The sequence below is a fragment of the Notolabrus celidotus genome, chromosome 13 (assembly GCF_009762535.1).
Source record: "Notolabrus celidotus isolate fNotCel1 chromosome 13, fNotCel1.pri, whole genome shotgun sequence".
Lineage (NCBI taxonomy): Eukaryota > Metazoa > Chordata > Actinopteri > Labriformes > Labridae > Notolabrus > Notolabrus celidotus.
In genome coordinates, this window is record NC_048284.1 from 6,974,042 (window position 1) to 6,995,931 (window position 21,890).

Genomic DNA, 21,890 nt, shown 5'->3' on the forward strand with positions numbered 1-21,890 from the left:
GAAGAACCTTTAGGTTAAATGATCTGATGATATCTGACAAAGATCTGCTCTGTGCATGCTGAAAAAAAAAACAATAAGGGAGTTGATCATCATGATGAATATCAAAATGTTGCTGACAGGAACTTTTGTTTGAAACAGAGATGAAATCTGAATGACCGCAAAGCAATTTGTGTTTTCCCTCCAAAAAAGTCAACCCTTTTAGTGTTGACCTTTCTGCTGAGGTTTATTGAATATATTTTCACTTGGAAGAGCGTCAACAAAAACAGTAGAGCTGGAAAAGCTGGTGAGTTTCTGCAAGAATAAATACAAGCTTAGTAATTGTAAGGACACTAAGGCATTTTCTTAAGTCTTTGTATCAATTACCATAAAACCTGTAATATAGGTCAAAGATGGAGTGTGTTTTGGGGGGTCAGTTTAAAAAAAATAATCAGGTATATGGGTGGTCCAGAAATAAAAGAACATAAACATCTGTATATTTATTTTTTATGTTTCCAGTATGTTAAAGTTGGTTGTCGTTGGCGTTAGCCTCCATGAAGTAGGTGGCAACAGTGCTGCTTCCCATTGTTTGTGTTTGCTTGCTTATTATGGCTTCGTATGGCGACATTTCCGCTGTTGGCTATCAAAAATGGACCTTTGCAGTGTGCAAGTCACAGGACATCCCTTGCTTGGTATTTTCTTGAAGGAAGCTGGAGACCGCAGTCTTTCTTTTCAGTGTAACAGCTAGCCTACCTGATGTTACGCGGCAGGTGTCAGTGTGATAAGCTTGGCTAGCTACACAAAAGCTGCACACTTAGTATTTATACATGTATGACCAGTCTTATTCTGCATTGTGTTGTATAATTATGATGCTGTGACACCAGGATTCTGCGCCTCCGTTTTATTGTGGCACAAAACCCACGCAGACCTCCATGTTAGGCAGAGCCCGCTCCAGCTCCTACACCAACAAAACTACAGCATCACATCCAGTGCACTTAAATTAGCCCAGCCTGCTGTGCACGTTAGCTAGCTCTCTAAAAAGTCTTTACCAAGCGGCAACTTCCGGTCTAAAAATATGAGTCAAATGCAGAAGTGCTAAAAACTGCAGTTCATCGAGGATCCACTTGAGGCTGGCTCTGGAAGTACCGGAAACCACATACACACCAATTCAAAGAAGCTGATCTTAACAGCAGAAATAAACATGTTTACAGTCTGATACAAAAGACGAGTGTAGTCTGGATAGCTCATTTCTCGATCGGCACACACTGTACAGGGGGGGTGAAATTTTTTCTAACACAGCACTTTTGAAGATACTGAGATTTCGAGTCCTCCAATGAGAGGCACAGCTGACTTGGTTGACAGGCAGGAACACTGTAGCTGTTGGCAAGGAGGCTCAAAGCCCGCCTCTTTACGTCACAATCACTCGACAGCAGCAATATGGCTGCCGCCGCAGACCTCAAAACAACACTTCATAAACAGATGGGTGATGTCATGGATCCTACGTCCATATTTCATACAGTCTATGGTCTTTACATGACATTTGAATGAACTCAGATTAACTACAGACAGTACAACAAATAATAAAATATCTGGGAACAAAAGTATACCCAAAACAACTAAATGAATTTAAGGATGGATTACGATAATAACTTAGGCCAAACAATAGACACCCACCTCTCCCACAGGGAAAACATACAAAGGGAGAGAGGAGGAGGCAAAACAAACATAGAAATAACCACAGTAGGAGAAATTCACAGGAAGGAGGGGCTGCACATCAACACACACAACATTAACAAAGTTCTGAGGTCCTACAAGTAATTAAACGATTGACAGGTATTGTGTAATTTTAAAAAGGAAGAAACTGAAATATACCTGGACATATTTGGCCCCGTTACACATGCACAGACAAATCAGTATTGAGCTTTTACTCGTGGTGCATTAGGGATGTTCTACTCTTGGTTATAGCAGCTACAGCCTTTGCAACGACTGGTATGGTGCATTGTTTTGGTTTTTCTGGGACAGGGATTGTTGAAAACCGGGACATGTTACTGATTTATAGATATTTGCTGGTACTCAGGACACCAAGGTCAAAGATGGGTCAGACCATGATGTATGGTTGGTCACCTTACCCCAATACTACAAAACGCAGCTCACTTTTTTAGATGAACAAAGGTATTTAAAGTGCGTCTCATATACCAAATCTTAAGGTATTTAAATAGGTGTAGCATCCAATGATGGTTTGACATGTCTCTCGTCTTAGTTTGTTTGTGAATGCTTCATAGAGGTATGATTATTTATGTGTTTTACAGCCAAAAGAAGTTCAATTAATGAGTAGTGATTGTTCAGACTGTGTGGTCTGCATTTTCTGCAGGAAAAATAAAGATGTGAAAGAATTTGCTTTCTGTCCTGCTCTTCATATCTGCCAATCCCTTAATTTCCTCCCGTCCCTCGCTCTCTGTGTGTGTGTGCAGCTGTCATTGGAAGAAAAGCGCTGTCGTGAGTTGCGTCACTCTCCTCACCAGATAAATCTGTCAAAATACAGGTGTGTGTGTGTGTGTGTGTGACTGTGAGTGTATGGAGATAAGTAGGCTGCCATGGTGTCAAACTTGTGGCCTTATGCTGAACTCATCAAGGCATTTGGAGACAAACTGTCAGTTTAATTCTTACATTTATACATTACATTGAATTTAAGAATATTTTGTACTTCTTTCTCTTTTTTAATAACACACAACTCGTTCTGAACCTCTCTCTTCCTCTCTTATGGGACTCACTGTTTTCTTTCCTTGGTCCTGTCCATCTGCTTCCTATAACACCACGGCAGTCTGATCTGGTTTGCAGAAACCCCCTCTGAAAACTCAGACATTTATTCACGTACAACCAAAATAGTCCCCCTTTTTTTTTTCCCCCAACAAAATAACCCCACTAAAACAACTGTCTCGGCTCTGTTTCAATAGGGTGGTCGAATCTGGACCCAATTAAAACGGGGACCCCCTAAATTTCCTTCACACCCAGCTTGAGGAAGACCCCAGATTAGAGGAATATTTTCCTTATTGCCGACTTAACTTTTTTGCCAAATTCCATGGGTCGATAATTGAGCCCATGTGTGCTCGGTATTCCGAGGTGTTCCCGTTTGTGGTGGATAAAAACGGCACGTTGTTTCAGCCATCAGGGCGGGCACAGTTTTGACAAATCTGTTTTGTTTTTCTTTCTTCCTCCTCTTCTTCAGGGGGTTTTCACCGCAATCCTTGGAACGTTGTTTGGAATTAATAGAAGAGGGGGATTTTTTTTTTTTCTCTGAGTCTTGGTCAGATTTCCATGAGGGAAGAGGCGGAGGCTTAATTAAGATCAAATAAACAAAGTCACCTGTGAGTGATTTCAGTGTGTAATGAGACACATGCTGGCTAGCTAATATGTGCACACTCACAAGGCTGCACACGTACGTACACACTCTGCGACTGAATTTGATGAGCACTAAAGCAGGTGTTTGTATCATTCCCTCACAGTGACATTGTGCACATGCTGTCCACTCTGTTTTTTCCAAATCCACAGACACACTCAGGGAGGATTAGGCTCGACTTCTCATAAACTCCATGACTCGACAGTGAGAGCTTTTTTTTTCTGCTCCCACATGCAGTGACCCGTCATCGTCCTGCTCCCCCTTGGCTTTGTGAGTGCTCTGAATGAATAGCTACTTGTTAAATTCACCAGGTTGCTGCTTTGGTATCTGCTCCATGTTGTCCTAAGTGCTCATAATAAGACAATCAGGAAAACGTCTGAGTCTCTGCTGCTCAGCTGACCGTCCAGTATCTGATAATCAGTGGAGATCTGTGGGAGTCGGACTTTGATTCATGTCTTCCTAATTGTAATGGACCTGAATCCTTTAAAAACAACACATGGATAATTCTTATGCACACACAGACACACTCTCATGGACACACACACTCCACATGCAGGTAATTGTGCCAACCTGAGAAAACATCATTTAGCTAGGCGCCCCTTCCTTTTGCTAACACTGCTCTTACAGCATGCGTGTGCGAGTGCGTGTGTGTGTTTCTGCTTATGTGGATATGAGTGTGTGTTTGTGTGTGTAAGAGTGACCTCCTTTACCCTTTGCATGCTCTTTGGTCCCAAATTGCATTTGACTATCAACACTACCTAAGCCCTAAACCGCCCCAATTACAAAGCTACATTTTATTAGCTTAGCAGTTCAAGGCTTCATGGGAAATCACTCTTCTGCTCCACGCAGGCCGAAACAGCTTTAAAGCTGCTGTTGGTAGGAATGGTGTAACAAAAGTTACTTTTTTTTCTTCTGGGTTTGTAGAAAAGGTCATAATACCATCTGTATTCATCAGTTAGTGGAGTAATTTGAGACTATTGCGAAATCTCTGTTTTCCAATGCCTTTGTATTAAGCAATGTTATTATTCCCCTTGTTACCGTTATGACGGACCAGTCATAGCTAATCTCCAATCCCCTGTTCTGATTGGTTAAGGGGCGGCCCCTACTTCATCCTCCGATTGGTTATGAGACCGGCACTATCATGACTGCACATGCCGATCTGTGTTGGGGGGCTAAGAGGAAATCTGGTTGGGAGGTATAGTGTTGACATTCCAAGTCCCTCTCTCTGAACAGATGTTTACTTCGTGACTACTAACAGCAGCTTCAATACAGTGAAGTTTAAAGGCATAAAGGACTTTTATTTTGATAGACTTTCAATTTGATGCGTCTCAGGACCCATTGGCTATCCTCTGATGACAATATATATCTTTGGGCATGATGGCCAAAGACTTCCTTTTCAATGTGCTGCATTGTTTACTGTAGATTAGCCAGTTGAGAAGCGATCATTTGTTTAGATTTAAGACAAAAGCCATCATTACTCAAGTCATTACAACTTCAATTGTCCCACTCTTTCTGTTTATGGAGAGTCTCAGTTTCACTGTAAATCGTAAGTAGCACAGAGGCTTCAGTGTGGCTTGCTTTAGCTGTACAAGCCGAGAAAATAAACAGATTTTCTTGCCATTCACTTGAAATGAATGAGTCTAAGTTCTGCAGATTTGTAAGAAGTAAAAATGCTAACTTTGTCAATCCTCAAGCAGAAGAAAAGCTTCATAATTTTGTTGAATGAAGGCTGGATCAATCATTCCAGATGCATCCCTGGGAGTCAGGATATCTAGTCGCTGATTAGCCTTTGTTCCAAGCAGCTTTGAAAGATTGATTTAGCACAAATCAATGTCTGTGCATGCGGATATCTGTTTATAGAGATAAATAAGTCAAGTCAAGTCAAATGAATTTATAAAGCACATTTAGAAACATAGCAGAAGCTGATCAAAGTGCTGTACAATGCATAGAAAACACAATGTGAAACCAAACCAAACAAGTGTTGAGAAAAAAATGTAACACTAACAACAAGGACAATACAGCTTTGGGAATGGAAACCTATTCAGGACTAGAGGACTCAAATGCTAAAATATAATAGTGAGCTTTGAGATGAGTCTTCAGAGGGGGCAGCTCTGATTGAGGAGGGGAGGCTGTTCCAAAGACAATGGGCCTTAACAACAAAAGTGTGGTCACCCTTTAGTTTAAATGTTGACCGGCTGACTGCCAGGAGACCCATGTTAGAGGATTGCAGAGGCCTGGAGGTTGAATAGGACTCAGGAGGTCAGTTATATAAACAGGGGCCAATAAAATGTTTGTCAGAGTACCATCAATGGAATCATCAAAGCGGATTGTGCACTGCCTGCTTTTGCTCTCCATACGGATGTTTTCCCTGCATACACCAAAACCTGCTGGTACGTGATTGGTTCGCACTACTTTGCTTGTTACAGCAATTAGTCACATTAGTCTGACAGTTAGCATAATGCTTTAAGCTGGCAAAACAACATGACTCTTCAGTGTTACAAACATTAAGCCTAAAACTACTTTGATAGTTTTGTTTGAAGTCAGAGACATAAGGCTGTTAATGTTTGCTGAATGTAATATTAATCTAGATCAAATGATAAATTGTGAAAATGTAATAAAGTGAGCTTTCAAGCAGGAAACAAAAATAGGTGGCTTGAGTTTACTTATGGAAACATTATCACCAAACACCTCTAGACAAAACATGAGCTGACAACCACCCTGTTTATGGCAAATTCCTTCACTGTCTGCTGCATCCGAAGTACTTAAGGCTACATAAATCTGTGTGTGCAGCAAAAAAAAAACGTATTGTTTCTGTCCCGGCCTGAAATTTATAGTCTTTCACTGATGTCCTGTAAGAAAGGAGAAGAATAGTTGGGAGCACTCGAGCGGGAATCATCTATTCTGCATGACAGATGAGTTTGTGTTGGTGTGAGAGAATAAAAGAGAGAAGACTTTGAGACTTTTAGATGTTAGAAAATCTGAATGTTTTTGCATCAACTCTTGCTACATGCATACATGTTGTTGGCATGTATTGTTTGTTCTCTTGACTGACTGATTAAAAAAAATAAAATCTGGGCAAAAGGTGATTTTCTGAGACGAGAAGAGTACGACAGATGAAGAGTGTTAACTGCTGACATGGCTCCAGTGATGACGTAAAGGCCAGAGGTCGCATGTCAGACACCTGTGCTCCTTTTAATAATCACTAACTGGTGCCAACAATCACACTCTCTTTCTCTCTCTCTCTCTCTCTCTCTCTCTCTCTCTCTACAACACACACACACACACACACACACATGGATGCCAGCATGCCAGTAAACATGGGGTAGATGATCTGGGCAGGCCCCAGCTATCTTTGGCATCTCCTGTGCTGTGATGACTTCTGTGCCAGGCTGCCATGCTCTGACACAAACTGACACCAACACCTGCTGTTCTCTAACCTCAGCCATGTTTCTATGTGTCAAAGTGTTTTAATACACAATGACTGACTTAAGCTAGTTAACCTACCTGTTATTTTGTTTGGACGGTGCAGATTAACTTCTCATTTCTCTCTGGATCTTTTTTCTTGTTGCTTTCTTTTGCAGTCACTACTTTTATTATACAGCAATCTCTGCTGCTACCTGCTGGTTCAAGTAGGTACTGATGACAGGTTCTGAAGCCAAAGGAGGCACTTTATCTCTTTGGGGGGTTTTAAACAGGAAGCCAAAGATATTTATGTGCTAATCTGCAAAGTTACATTATGTACATTTAAATAAAAAGCATAATTTACTGGTGAAATGAAACTCCTTCAACCAGCCTATGCACAACTGTTAAAACAGCAAACTGTGGGTCTCTCCATATTGCAAGGCTGCCATCTTCTGGTCAAAACATCCTGCCAAGTTTTTCATGTCAACACTTGTTCTTTGACATTAGATCCAGTTAAAGAAATAGTAAGTAAGAGAAACAAAGGCCATGTTAGAACAACAGTTTTTAGAGGCAGTTTTATTCCAGAGCAGGCCTAACAATATGATTGTTTTTTTACTCAAGTAAAAATAAATGGACAAACTCAAGAGATCTGATATGGAGTTGAAGGTTTATCTTGAAAACACACACAGCTGCCGAAACTCTGATTCAGATTCAGACAGCTTTAATGATCCCAAAGGGCAATTCAGTTCAAGCAGTCTGAAAGACCTTACATATACTAACAGACCAACAATAAACGGCAACCAGGAGTATATTAGAGGCAATAAATACATCAGACGTTAGACAGAGATGCACGCTGGCATGCTGACACTCCTGTGTGGCTTCATTAATAAATGGGGACTACAACTAGAATATGCAGATTTAAGTTCAAGACAAAAATAAATAATCTAGGATGCATTGAATTTTAACATATACAGTAATACTATAGTAATACTAGTAATAATAATAATACAAATAATAGTAATAATATGATATAACAATAATAATGTTAATGATAATAAGAATAATAAGAATTGAATAGTAACCATAATATAATATTTGTAATAATATTACTAATGATATTATTAGTAATAACAACAATAATAATGATGTAATAGTAACAATGGTAATATATTAATAATGATATAATATAAGTAACAATAATACAATAATGATAATAATAATAATTATAATGCTAATAATGTTGATAATAATAATAATAGTAGCAATAATAATAATCTTTATTTTTAGAGCACTTTTCAAAATCTGCATTACAAACTGCTGATGTTTGATTGATTACAATGCATCAAAAGGAAAAGTGCAAAATCATGAACACTTCAAAGGACCATCCTGTTAGTGCATGAACCATTACAATTTATATAAAAGATAAAAACCTAAAAATAAAACTTTTATGTACAAATGTTTTGAAGTTTGTGACCATACAAGACACTATATGCATGACTTGCAGGTTCAGGCGAAATAATAGACTGCTAATTTGCTTTGACTACAGTTGTGGCGATACCAGGATTTTGAACTTCCATACGACACCAGTAAAAATCAATCAATATCAATATCTGTTTTGATACCATAGCAACAAAAGTTTTGTTTTGAGAAAAACTTTACTGCAGCAGCAGAACATTGTTTATTTTTAGCGTCCAGGCTCCAACTTGCTTGCAGAAATTGAGAAGTGATGAGAGAGTATCTGAATCAATGGTTTTCACGTTCATAGTCCATCCACTGCTTTCTCCACTGCACCTAAAAATGTGCAGTGTGCTCTTTCCTGATGTATTATATGTATTTAAAAGAAGCATGGAAGTGCAGCTGCTTCATCAATAAGGCAGAAAGCAAAGAGCAAAAAGCCAGTGAGATGCCTTCATCCGGGAGCTGAAATTGGAAATAAGTCCCTAAATATCAGATATAGACCAATTCTAAATGTACTGTGTTAACTGAGTCTGAATCAGTTTGTATTGAGGACTTTAACTGTGAGCATTATTTTATACTCATTTAAATGTTCATCTCTTTCCAGGTGTGAAATTTGTCATGTTTGTGGTCAGACAAAAAGTTGAAAACAGACAGAATAAAGTGTATTTTTTTTTCCACAATAGAAATATGTACATTTTTGAGGTCCAATATTCCAGGAATGCTGCCTGGTGATGATTGTCAGATCTCTGGATCAGTCCTGTTTTTGTCCAGAAGGTGGCAGTGTTAGGATAAACAGAGATTTAAGGAGAGGCCTTCAGGGAGTGTTTTAGTCAGTAATAAAATGAGATGTATGTGGTGATGTAACATAAAGGTGATGGGTTGTTTTCTGCAGTGTGCTGGCTTCATATTTTATTTAGAATGATTTGTTAACCTTTGACTCAGTGAATAAAAAACACAACATACTCACTATAATGTGTCTTTATGTTGGGAGGCTAGTGAGGAATGTAAACACAGAAGAAATAGTTAACTCCAGCCTTCACACCGTTATACTACATTAACAGAACTCCCCTTTACAAACAGGCTTGCCAAAGTAAAGTGATGAGACTCTGAGTGAACCATGTGGGCAGACAGAAACATAATGGGATCAGCTGGAACACGATGTGATTTCTTTCCTCCCTTCAGTCCGCGGACCTTTTTCACATCACAGTTTGGGCAGCAGTCCAACAAAACAATTAGCCAGTATGGGAATCCCGGCCCTGCTCTCATGCAGACCCCTCCCTCCCTCCTCCATATCTCTCTCCTCCTCCTCGCTTGCTCACTCTCTCTCTGCAGCTGGCCCCAGGAGAGAGACGGCCAAGTTTATTTTCTCCACGGTGGTCCCTTTGAGGTGGCGGCGAGGCCCCTGCCACGCCATCACTGATGTATTAGGTGAGGGTCCTTGAAGAGACGTCGGTGAGACTCTTTTATTACCAAAGCACTTAATCTTATTGTTTCTGCTGAAGGGTCGTTTGTACTGTCCTGTTGCATTGGTGAGGTGAAGTGAATGAGTCAGTGAGATCACAGCCTTGTCCATCCTGCTATGGTCTCTGAAGGTGGTGTTAATGACAGATACAGTAAGATGAGCACATTAGTCTCATTGTACATCTCCATTATAACTGAAGAAACTCTGTTAGTGAAAACCATAAGATGCCATATAAAGCTGAAAAAGGGTAAGTGAACCTTGAGGTGGAAATTTGTGGCGCCACAATTGGTCTACAAGTTAGTGAAACACTACTCTCTACATGAAATACATGCTTATGAGATATGCACCAGTCACAGACTTCAGTTTCCTTTCTTTCTATCTTAGTTTGATTCCTCATGGAAGAAACTTAAGACCACCTTTAATAACTGTCCAAGTTGTCTCCAATGCTTTAATGTTTTAATGTAAAGCACATTGAGTTGCCCTCGTGTATGAAATGCGCTATACAAATAAAGCTGCCTTGCCTTGCCTTGCCTTATGGTCAAACTGGTGACCTCTGCTGGAAGGTACGCAAAGAAAGTTGGCAAAGCATACCCGTAACTTTGGGAAAAGGATTGACTCAATGGTTTATGTTTTATATATCTTGCAGTGCAGAACCTTGGTAAACACTTTTGTTTGTTAATATATGCTCTACAAATAAAGACGATTGGATTAGAAGTCTATATCATATACTGGTGTGTCAGATTTTAATGATTCATTCAAAGTTTGCATCTAAAAAGGGAACCACCAGCTAACTTGAAATACGTCAGGTTGCGCCTCCGTATAGGGGTGTATCCAGATGGCTTTCCAGAGGTGGTGTTGGCCCTCCTTAAAATCTGATTGGCTACCCTCAGTGCCACTCAAAAGTCCTGAATTATGATTGGCTATTTGCCATAATGTGACCTCAGATGTAGGACTGGTATTCAAATCAAATATTCGAAAGCTTTCTTTGCATTTGAATGTAGCTTATTTTCTTTAGTTGATAATCTAAATTGTTGGAAAATACTTCACACATCTATTTTATTAGCCAAGTGTATGGGGGAAGAATACATCAAAATTTGCACCAAAAGTAAATATTGCCAATAAATCTTTTTTTTTTACCATAATAAACTGTTTAGGATGGGCGAGGATTTAGCCAAATGGTTAAGTTGCATGTGGCCTGGGCTCGACTCCAGCCCGTGGCCCCTACCTTGCACGTCATTCCACCACTCTCTCCTCATTTCCTGCACTTTCCACTGTCATCTCCTCTATAAATAAAGGTGTAAAAGCTCCAAAAATATAACTTTAGAAAAAAAGAAACTGTTTAAATGTGTCTTTGCAAATTTTCAAGTAATTTAAATTGAAGTGAAGTTTTAAAATAACTCACAGGATTATGATAACGTCTGCATGATCCTTAAATATTTGCATTGAAGTAGATTAGTTGAGACAAAGGGATAAATAAATGTATTAACGTGTGTGCATACTTCTTGACACCCCTGCATAAGTGAGTGCGAGTTGGGCCACCGCAGTCTAAAAAGCCTGGACACACCCCTGCTTCTTCAGCTGGTTTAATGTAAATAAGGAGATGTGGAAGCAGAAACAAGAATGTATAACAGATTAAAAATAAAATCTGAGCTCTTGTCAGTGGCTGAATGTTTTAAATGGGCTTGCCCCTCCATCATTGCTCAAATTTATTTATTAAAAAACACAATATGATAAATACTAGAGCACAAACTAGAGGGGACTGTGATGTACCGAGATAAAAAACCAAATTCAGCCAAATGGTAGTGTCTGTCAGAGACACACAGTCCTGGAACAAACTATCAGCTCACATTAGGGAGCTTGAGAACTACTGTACCTTAAAAAAACACTTAAATATTGAAAACAAACCAGTCATGTACTCATGAATAATCTGTTTTCTCACTTGATGCCTGTTCCTGGGGGCTTTGGCCACACCTTCCATCCTGTTTCTATAATGTCACAACTGTTTGTATGTAAAATCTGTTTGTAAGTCAGTTCATGTAGTGTCTTGTTAACTGTTTTGTGACATCCTGTCATTTTAAAACCTGTTGTTTTATGTTTCATGTGAGTACCTGCCTTAGGACTACGGATGAAATGTAGCTATTGTGCTAATTCCGCTAATTATTTACATTGAGGCACACTGTTGAAATGTTGATTAATGTGCATTGTCCCAATCAAATAAACTCAAATTAAATTAAATGTATGTATTTATTTAATACCAAACGAGGGCATGTTAAAGCAATCTGAGGATATACAGAATTTTGTTTTCTTACTATTTAACCTGAACAGGTGTGGACCATTTTTAGGTGAAGATGGATAAAATGAGAGAAAGAAAGATATAAAGCAAAGGATAAACTGAAGGGAAAAAAAGGTGATTTTCCATGTGAAATATTCAGCAGCATCACCCCTTAAAACTCTCAACCCTTTAAAGAGAGAGAGAGAGAGAGAGAGAGAGAGAGAGAGAGAGAGAGAGGCGGTGTGTCAGACTGCATAAATAACTGTCTCCTTCATGTAAACACTGCGGTCATAACCCGAGAGGATTAAAACAACTGCTTTGGGCGGGATTAGAGCTCCAGGTTTTCTACAAGCTTTTAAAAAAATGTCCAGACTGAACGCTGACCTCAGGAACACACCCTTATGCTCTCCTGTGATTGGCTGAATTTATTATGGTCTATCCAATCAGTGTTCTCGAATGCTGATTAGAAAACATGTCATTATACTAACTAAATTTTGATTTTGAGATTAAAAATTAGTTATTTGGAGCTAAAGTAATCTAATAGTAAAAGTTGTATGCCACATAGAGTATGGCCTTCGATTAACCGGTTACTGGTCGACTTAATTGGTTACAATTGACTTAATTAAGCAGGTAATTAATCTCTCTTTGACCATAACTTTGTTGTATTTATCATTTAAATTGGCATGGAGTTAAATTGACTGCTTTTTGAGTCTCAAATATATGCTAATCTTTGAAGGCAAATGTTTGTTTATGTAATGACAACCACGTTCCCCGTTATCTTCCTGAAACAACAGAGAGACACTTATCTGCTCTGACGCTTCGTCTGTGCTCAGGTTCTGCTTTCCTGAAGGAGTGCAGTGATAACAGGGGGCGAGCAGGTCAAAGCGTGGCCCACACACGAAAACACAACTGAATACAAGAAAAATAAAGATAATAAAAGTGATAAAAACAGTCAAAACACAAGGTTTAAAAGTGATACAAATATATTTTATATACACGTAGCCCAGTCTGTACAACAGTAGACATCCTTTGTAATGAAACCGCCAGAACAGGTAAAAAAAAAAATGCATTTGCAGAGTATAAAAAAAATGCTGCTATAAAAGCACGCAATTTATCTTTGAACCAGCAAAGACAACATTTGGTGACAGGAAGCATTTAAATAAAAATGTCTTTACAGGAAAGAAGAGGAGAGAAAACTCTCTCCATTATTCCCACTCAGTGTCCCCGGAGATGAGACGTGCATTTCAGTCCTGTTCTTTTTTCTTATTTGAAAATCATTGGTCCATTTCAAACAAACAGTGGTGTCTGCGTGGTTTCGTCACGACGCTGTTGTTCCACATAATCTGGTTGTGTTCAGCATCTCCTTCAAATCGGTCTCCGGCTTACCTGCAACCATGAAAGGCCACGTCTGCAGAGAGAGAATACATTCAATTAGGTATTTAATTAGAGATTTTTTATGATTTTTCCAAATTAAAATAACCTAAGATAATTTAATTAAATATCAGACTTATGTTAAACCAATCACCTGCAATGATCAGGTAAACACAACACACTTAAACCTTTATGCATTAGTTTTTTAATTCAATATTTCTCCCCTCCAGCTCAAATATGCTGAACTGTAGATGTTTAAAATGTTATCACACCATTTTTAAATGTGTATTAAAGTCTCCTAAAATTGAAAATGCATTATTTTGACTATACTGTCTAGGAATAAAATAAATTTCAACACAATTTCTGGTCTTGAAATTGATCTGTTCCTTAAAGGGTAATGTTTAGTCAGAGTTTGATTCATGCATCCATTAAAATCAGCTTCAGTTTTATTCCCCTGAATTTCGTGCACCTGCCTCACAAAGCGTTCCTCCCTTAAATGAATATAAGGCCGAGCAGGAGGCTTAATTTTGGGGATCATATAAATAACAAAAGTGCTGACTTGGAAAAAAAACAGTTGCCTAATTAAATTATTTTAATGCCGAATAAGGTAAACTTCTATTATAGTTTAGGAGACGCTTTAACTTTACCAAAATGTGCAGAATTTAGGCCTTCGTTGATATTTTTTCCTCCCTCAAATAGACTTATTTTTAAAACAAAATCAAACTTTATTAATGCCCCCTAAACCCTGAAGTCTCACCAGGTTCACAGGGTGGATAAATCCGTTCTCATATTTGTCGTTGGCCAGTATCTGCCGCAGGTGAGCGATGTAACTGGACGCGAGACGCAGCGTGTCCAGCTTGGAGAGCTTGGTGTCCGCCGGTACCCAGGGCAGGGTCGTCTTCAGCCTGGAGAACGCTTTGGACAGCACGCGCATCCTGGCTCTCTCCCGTGCGTTCGCTGCGTTCCTCTGCCCGTGCTTGCCCTCCTGCAGCACCACACCCTTGGATGCAGTTTTCCGAGACGCAGTCTTCTTCTTCTTCCCCGGCGCGTCGTTGGCGCACGTGCCCTCGCAGTTGGAGCTCTCCTCCGTGCTCTCGTTGGAGTCTTTCCCGGAGGAGCCGAACTTCAGGATGCCGTCCAGGAGCTCGTCGTCGACATCGCTGAGAGACCCGGTGGACATGGTGGACTGTCTCCGCTTGTATAGCGGACTCAAAACATGGGAGCGAGACTTGTAATGCTGGACAGACAGGAGTGAAGAGACGCGCGTCCTGGAGATGTGTTCATGAGCTGCTAACTGTGCGTGAAGAGGGCAGAGAGGAGCAGAGGTTTTATCTCCATGAAGAGAGAGAGGCGTTACCTCATGCTGGGAGGAGACACTGATGCTGCTCCAACATGCTGGTTCCCAGTAAAGTGCTGAGAATATAGTTTGTTTTAATTTGACTGCTTATTGGCCCATCTGTTTCTTTAACTGCACAAAGATAGGTTTAAATAATGGGAAACCACCTTGAGCCTGAACTTTATCATATGAGCATAAATCCACCAACCTGTGGACATGTTTCCGGCCTACAGTTGTGCTCATAAGTTTACATACCCTGGCAGAATTTGTGATTTTTTTGGCCATTTTTCAGAGAATATGAAAGATAAGAGAAAAACATTTTTTTCACTGATGGTTAGTGGTTGGGTGAAGCCATTTATTGTCAAACAACTGTGTTTACTCTTTTTATATCATAATGACAACAGAAACTATACCCACGAAATCATAAATTCTGCCAACTTATGAGTACAACTGTATATTAGCCAAATATGTATTCTAAGTATCCCAAAATTCGAAGCTGTAATCATCTCCACATCCCCCCCCAAAATGTTAATGTGGTTACAAATCAGCAATCACTGATGTAGAAGCTAAAAAGACTTCAGGTAATGATGGTTTGTGTTGAATTAATGGCAAGGTTATTTTTTTTTGTCTTACACACTTGGAGAAAAATGACCTGTGACCTCTGGCACACACAAATGAGATCAATGGTTAAAAACAGGTGGTTATGCAAATTTGAGTCTTTTCAGGGTGAGCAGGACCCCAACATTAACAGAGAGCTTTTGTCTCACCTGGAAGATATTCTAATTTGCATAACCAACAAAAAACATATTCAAATATGATTTAGTTTATCTTAAATGATTACTTCGAAATGAAGTCCCTCTGATTTCACAGTTGGTAGTGCTTCCAAGGGATTTCCATCAGCCTCCTTGTGATATAAATTAGCACCAAACAGAAGACTTCAATTCACGGTCAAGTTAAATCTGAAGTGTGCTTATTTGTGGATTCAAAATAAAATCAATATTTTTGGTGAAGTTGGATAATGCGAATGGGACGTCTGCAGGAATTGTTATATTGTCATTTATGTCCTCACTCAGCTCTGCTTATTCTCTGAACTTTGCAGTCAGCGCACCATCAAAAATAAATGAGGCAAATATTACAACTCTTAACATTATTGCTATCATCACTACCACTTATGGTTTGAATTACTTTGTAGTTGAAACAGGACATACCAATCAAAGTAATGGGCTTCCTGTTGGGTTTAGGGTACAGGTGCAAGAGGATTTTTTGTAGGCCCTGATATGATATATATGCATACCCAATTTCAAACATGCAGTTGAAAGTCACCCCTATGGTAACCCCTCTTTGAAAATTTTAAAGGGATGCAGTGGAGCCATTTTTGCACCCTGAAAATATCAAATATTTCATCAGACCTGATGCATGTGTGCCATTGGGCGAGTTTGGTTGCATGCTGAAGGCTCCAAAGTTGGGATGCATTGCAAAAGTACAAGAAATTCAATAATAATAATAGGGTTAAAATATCGACCTCGCAACCTTCGGTGCTTGGGCCCGAATTAGCTTGTTTAGCCAGAATTAAAGGTTCTGATTTTGCCACAGTGTCAACAGGTAGAGGTGAAATGTGCTGTACTCCTCTCCATTGATGATGTAGGAGATCAGGTGTCCTGAGTGTTGCTTTTGCTGTTAAGAATGAAGCTAAGGGTGATGAGGGTTTGACCAATCAAGTATCTAACGCAGCTGGATAATGAGAAAAAGGAACTGTGTAAATAAATTATACATTTAAAACATCAGACTCTTACACATTAATTGCCAGACTTCCTGATATCAAAGTATTTAATACCATCCTGTTCCACTCACAGTGCCGGCCTAACTTTCAGCACTTTTCGTCATTTAACAGTATAAAGTGCAAGGACAGGGGGGGTGTCACGTCTCAAATGGCAAACTGGCGCCTTGGTCCCCTCTGATGTAATGGATACCCAGCACCCACAATCCCCTGTTTGGCCTTCCATATCATTCCTCGCTGATGCTCCATGCAGCCGTCCTTTCAGGGACAAGTCCAAGTAATGTCCCTTAAGCTCTCTTTGTCTGCTTTAAGAGGGAAAGATTCAGCTGCACTAAGAGAACACTGATGATAGTCATGTGAGACTTCCTTTTTGTGCATATTAATAATTTGAATGATACAGAGAGCCTGAGATCTATGGTTGGATTAAGTTAAATTAAATGTGCCTCATGATGCTGTTTTGTGTGAAACTTGCAAGCTTGGTAAGGATTGCATGTGTGTGTTTGTGTGTGTTTGTGTGTGTATGTGGGAACTCGGTGTCTCTGCCTGCACAGCTGAAGCGTGTGCAAGGATAAGAGGTGTGTCTCTTGAGAGCTGACCTTTCACCCCTTTGCTTCCGGTGCCACGGTGCTTCTAAACAGACGCCGCAGCATTACGTTTAATCCAGTTGAATTGACATAATACAGAAACACACTTTCAGTTTTGGATCTGCAGTTTGGATGCCGAGGGAGATCAGCGACATTCTGCAGAGAATGGATGACAAAAAATATATAAATGGAGGAAGAGTACATTTTCTGAGGTATAGTGCAAAGGAAAGAGAGGGATGGCACTTTAATGAAAGAAAAAAGGAGTAGATGGGATGGAGGGAGAGGAAGGAGGCGGATTAATCTTCTGGGTGGGCTGGAAATCAAAGCTCTTTGTGGAAAAGTAATAATAGAGTCCGTTAGATTGATGATCACCTCTGAGATGCACCAGAGAGCGTCAGGGAGAGGGAGAGGAACCAAAATAGCTCATAAAACAGAGCAAAGACCCTTTTCTCTCCCTGTGCGCCAATAAAACACACAGCCTGATGTAACATCATCAAAATATTATTTGTACATCTGTACTTGAGAAAGCTAAATGTCTGTCACTTCAAAACAAATCTCAAAGTTCCTGGGCCCCCTTTTTTCCCTCCTACAGTCCTTTGTGTGATTAGTAAAACAATGCATGGGCAAATGTTTTGGGAAACTTCTCTGGGACTGTTTTTTCCTCTCAAAACTTCGGTCACACACACTGTGACATGAGGCAACAGGTGGAGAGGGGGCTAAGTGAGAACGATGGAGAGAGAATAAGGAAAAGAAGGGGGGAACTCCGGCAGTTATGGAGAGACAAGCTGCTAATTAGCCGGTTTGGGGTCAAAGGTTAGGCTGGTTGTGTGATGTCACCATGGAGGGACGGGATCCAGATGTTGCTTGAAGGGCCACCGAGGGGGACACCTGATGCCCCGAGTCATTATCATGTCTTTGTCTGCCTCTCACATGCATGCACAGATATTTTTTAAACTTTTTAAAGAGTGCATGTGCTGAGGAAAAATTAATCTATTATGAGAAAAAATGGTTTTAATGTCATGAAGCACTGCAATAAAATAATCTGTAATGATGATGACAGTATAGGGATTGGTTGATTGGTGGTCTTGCTGCAAAGCTAAACTTATCACAGTTAGATTGAAATTAAAGCAGCATGTTTACTGATTTGTTTCTCTGATTTTTATATAAAAAATCCACTATTTAATCTGGTTTGAATTTGTTTTGTTCTTTCAGCATTAGCAATTGTTCATCACTTAGATTCTAGCCACAACGCTGAATCTTTAATAGCTAGCTACCAACCCAAAGATGGCAAAAAAAAATGATGGACAACATGACATGCTAAGCTGCTGACCAAATCATCTACAAGGTCTCATGTTACACCGATCCTCATATCTTTGCAATGGCTTCCAGTTAAATGTAGGATCCAGTTAAAAATTCTCATTGTGTGTAGAGCGCTCAATGGTCAGGCTCCAGTCTATATCAGGGAGCTGCTGAAGCCTTAGAACTCCAGCAGGACTCTGAGGTCCTCTGAACAGGGTTTATTGGTTGTGCCTCGCACCAGGTTAAATACTAAAGGAGACTATGCTTTCCAGGTTGTTGGTCCTAAACTGTGGAACAGTCTCCCTCTGGAACTGAGAACTGTGGACAGTTGATAGGTTCAAAAAGCAGTTGAAGACCGATCTGTTTAGACTTGCCTTTGTTTAATCTGTCTGTTTTTATCTCGTGTTTTTGTATTTATTCGCAATCGCTGTTTTGCCTTTTAATGTTTTTCTATTGTTGTTGTAAAGCACCTTGTGACCTCTGTTCTTGAGAGGTGCTCTATAAATAAATCTTGGTAACTGACTTACTTACTTACATCTTCCCAAAAGTGAAGCCAAAAGATTTGGAGCTCCCCCTACTATGAATAGGGGTTTATTGGGGGGTGTCATGGATCGACTCCACATTAAACTAGTAATAATAATAATAATAATAATAATCATCTTTATTTATATAGCACTTTTCTTAACAAGGTTACAAAGTGCTTCACAACAAAAAAGCAGAGAATTACAAAGCATACAAAACGGTGCAAACAGGGGGAAGAAAAAATACAGAAGCAAAACAAGACATCTGAATGCAGAGCAAATTCATGAATTAGGGGTGGAGAAATGCCTTCTTACATAAAAATGTTTTTAGTGAGGATTTAAAAGCAGTTAAGGTTTTGGTTTTTGGTCTAATTGTCAGTGGCAGGGAGCTCCACAAACTTGGAGCTCTGATTGAAAAGGTCCAGTCACCTTTTGTTTTAAGGCGGGATCTTGGCACAACCAGCAAAGATGCATAAGGACGTTGCCCACTGAGCACATCGCAGCTCTGCACAGAGGAAGTGGAGATGCTGACGACAATGGGGGGGACACAGGAACCTTTTAGTTCCGGGGAAAGTAGTTCTGGGGGCTAAAAGACCCAGGAACTCGTGGACGAAATGCACCTTTAGCTCAAATACTGCCATGGGAAACACCCGATGAGGAGCTTGAAGCTTCACTCGGCTTAAGGAGTCTTTGAATATGCCCAAATTTAATTTATCCTTTTCAAAAGAACATTATAAACACTTGTGTCATTCTAGCTTTGTTTCATTTAACATAAAATGCTTACACATTAAAAGATTTTAGTGGTTAGCATTCTTTGATTAAAAAAAATGGAGGGAAAAATCTAAAGTGAATCTTAAAACAGGGAAAGTTTAAAGTTTCATCACACTGCATCAAGTTATCAATTGTGCCCTTTAACTCTATCTTGGGCTACTTATTTTTGAAGATGAAGACTCTCCTTAACCTTTAACAGTTTTATTTTCTATGGGCTGATCACCATTTCTCACTTTATCTTGCTTCTTCTTCTTCTTGCAACCATGTGAGACTTCATCAAAACATACAAAGAAACATAGTGACAATCTCTTTTTATGGAGAAATGGATCAAAATCTGAAACTAAATATTGTTTTCTTTACTGGCAAAACATTCCTCGTGTATTTTCTCTGTGATATAATAAGAAAAAGATTGGTTAAAAGAGAAAAAAGAAACAAAGACACCAGCTTCCTGGTGGCTGTAAAGAGCAAAATGAGAAACTGTAATCTTGGAGGGAGGCTCAGGGTGAGAAAAACATCATCCATCTATGTCTAAGCTCTCCAGTTCCCTGTCCCTTATCATGGCTATACTCCCCCAACACACTCACAAAAACTCACACACACACACACACACACACACTCACACATGTATGCACAAATTGCTTTTCACCTCAGTTCAAGTATCTCTAAAAAAAAGAAGGAAAAATCAAAGTAACATAATAAAACGAGAGGTTGCAGAAAGTGCAAAGATACAACAGGGAGTGGGGAGAGAGCTAAAGGGCTAAAGGATGTAACCGACAAACTGAGCTATAACAGAGAGTTATGAAGATGTTAATGTGAGTGGAAATATGATATTATATTTCAAAAAGACCACAATCCTTTGAAATTCACTGACAGGAACATCCGGAGGGAGATAAACACTGATACTTTGAATGAGACTGATATTCTGTCACAGTGTAGGTTAATGACCAGGAAGTCTTGTCCTTACAGTGCGAGGGAGTGTGTCGGTCTCTGGAATGTGTGCATACACCAACGCTGAGCTATATAAGTGTGTGAATGAGGGGGAAATGTTTGGGGTTTCACAATGTGTGTGTGTGATGGATGAATTTGATGTTGTGGAGCGTATGGGGAAAATTGTGCAATATCTTGGAAAATGTAGGACTACTTAAATATTTGTGTCTTCATCTTACCAACCAATCACACAACAGAATAGAAAAAGTTTGATTAATGTGACTCTAATTCAAGAAGTCAGAGCATGAACATGAACAGGGGCGTATCCAGACTTTTTGGACTGGGGTGGTATGGGGCGCCATTTGTAAAGTTTTGCAGACTGATAATAACAGCAACAATTCTCCACATTTAGCTCCAAAAAGTCATAAAAACATAGTGAATTATTAAAAGTTACATTTAGAGCAATATTTGTGATCTTTTACAAATTTAATTTTGTTGTGATAATTATATTTAAATCCAAATGATAAAAATATATATATATGAATGTTAAATATGAATTTTAAACATGAATCTAAATGCTAAATGTTTAATCTAAATGTTAAATCTAAATGTTAGATATGTGGCAGTGTGAATTTGCATATAAGCTATATATTTAGGACAGCAAAGCAACATTTAACATTAAGATTTAAGATTTATGATTTAGATTGGGCGGCAGTAGCTCAGTCCATAGGGGCTTGGCTTGGCAACTGGAGGGTCGCTGGTTCAAGTCCCAGCATGGACAAAGTTTGGCAAGTGGACTGGTGGCTGAAAAGGTGCTGGTTCACTTGCCTGGGCTCTGCCGGAATGCCCTTGAGCAAGGCACCGAACCCCCAATGGGCCGCCGTTTGTAAAGTTTTGCAGACTGATAACAACGGCAACAATTCTCCACATTTAGCTCCAAAAAGTCATAAAAACGTAGTGTGAATTTTTAAAAGTTACTTTTTTTTTAACCACATTAAGAGCAATATTTGAGGTCTTCTTCACATTTAATTTTGTTGTGAAAAATATATATAAATCCAAATGCTAAATATAAATATGAATGTTAAATATGAATTTTAAACATGAATCTAAATGCTAAATGTTAAATCTAAATGTTAAATGTTGAATTTGCATATTAGCAATATATTTAGGATCGCAAAGCAACATTTAACATAAACATTTAACATTTAACATTTAACATTTAGATTGGGTGGCAGTAGCTCAGTCAATAGGGACTTGGCTTGGCAACTGAGGGTCACTGGTTCGAGTCCCAGCATGGACAAAATTTGGTAAGTGGACTGGTGACTGGAGAGGTGCTG

At 39.4% G+C, this 21,890-nt stretch overlaps 1 protein-coding gene across 1 annotated transcript; it reads right to left on the minus strand.

The window, feature by feature from the left end:
• Nucleotides 1-12,932: 12,932 nt before the first annotated feature.
• Nucleotides 12,933-14,725, minus strand: tcf21 (transcription factor 21). Its single transcript, XM_034699699.1, has 2 exons — nucleotides 14,096-14,725; nucleotides 12,933-13,375 (listed from the first exon to the last, which is right to left on the minus strand). Exons 1-2 carry the CDS (start codon nucleotides 14,516-14,518, stop codon nucleotides 13,286-13,288), a joined length of 513 nt encoding a protein of 170 aa, XP_034555590.1. The 5' UTR covers nucleotides 14,519-14,725; the 3' UTR covers nucleotides 12,933-13,285.
• Between the last annotated feature and the right edge of the window lie 7,165 nt (nucleotides 14,726-21,890).

Coding starts and splice junctions, on each gene's coding strand:
- tcf21 (XM_034699699.1), bottom strand. CDS start 14,518: ATGTCCACCGGGTCTCTCAGCGATGTCGACGACGAGCTCCTGGACGGC. Junction 13,376..14,095: donor TTATCCACCCTGTGAACCTG/GTGAGACTTCAG, acceptor CTCTCTCTGCAG/ACGTGGCCTTTCATGGTTGC.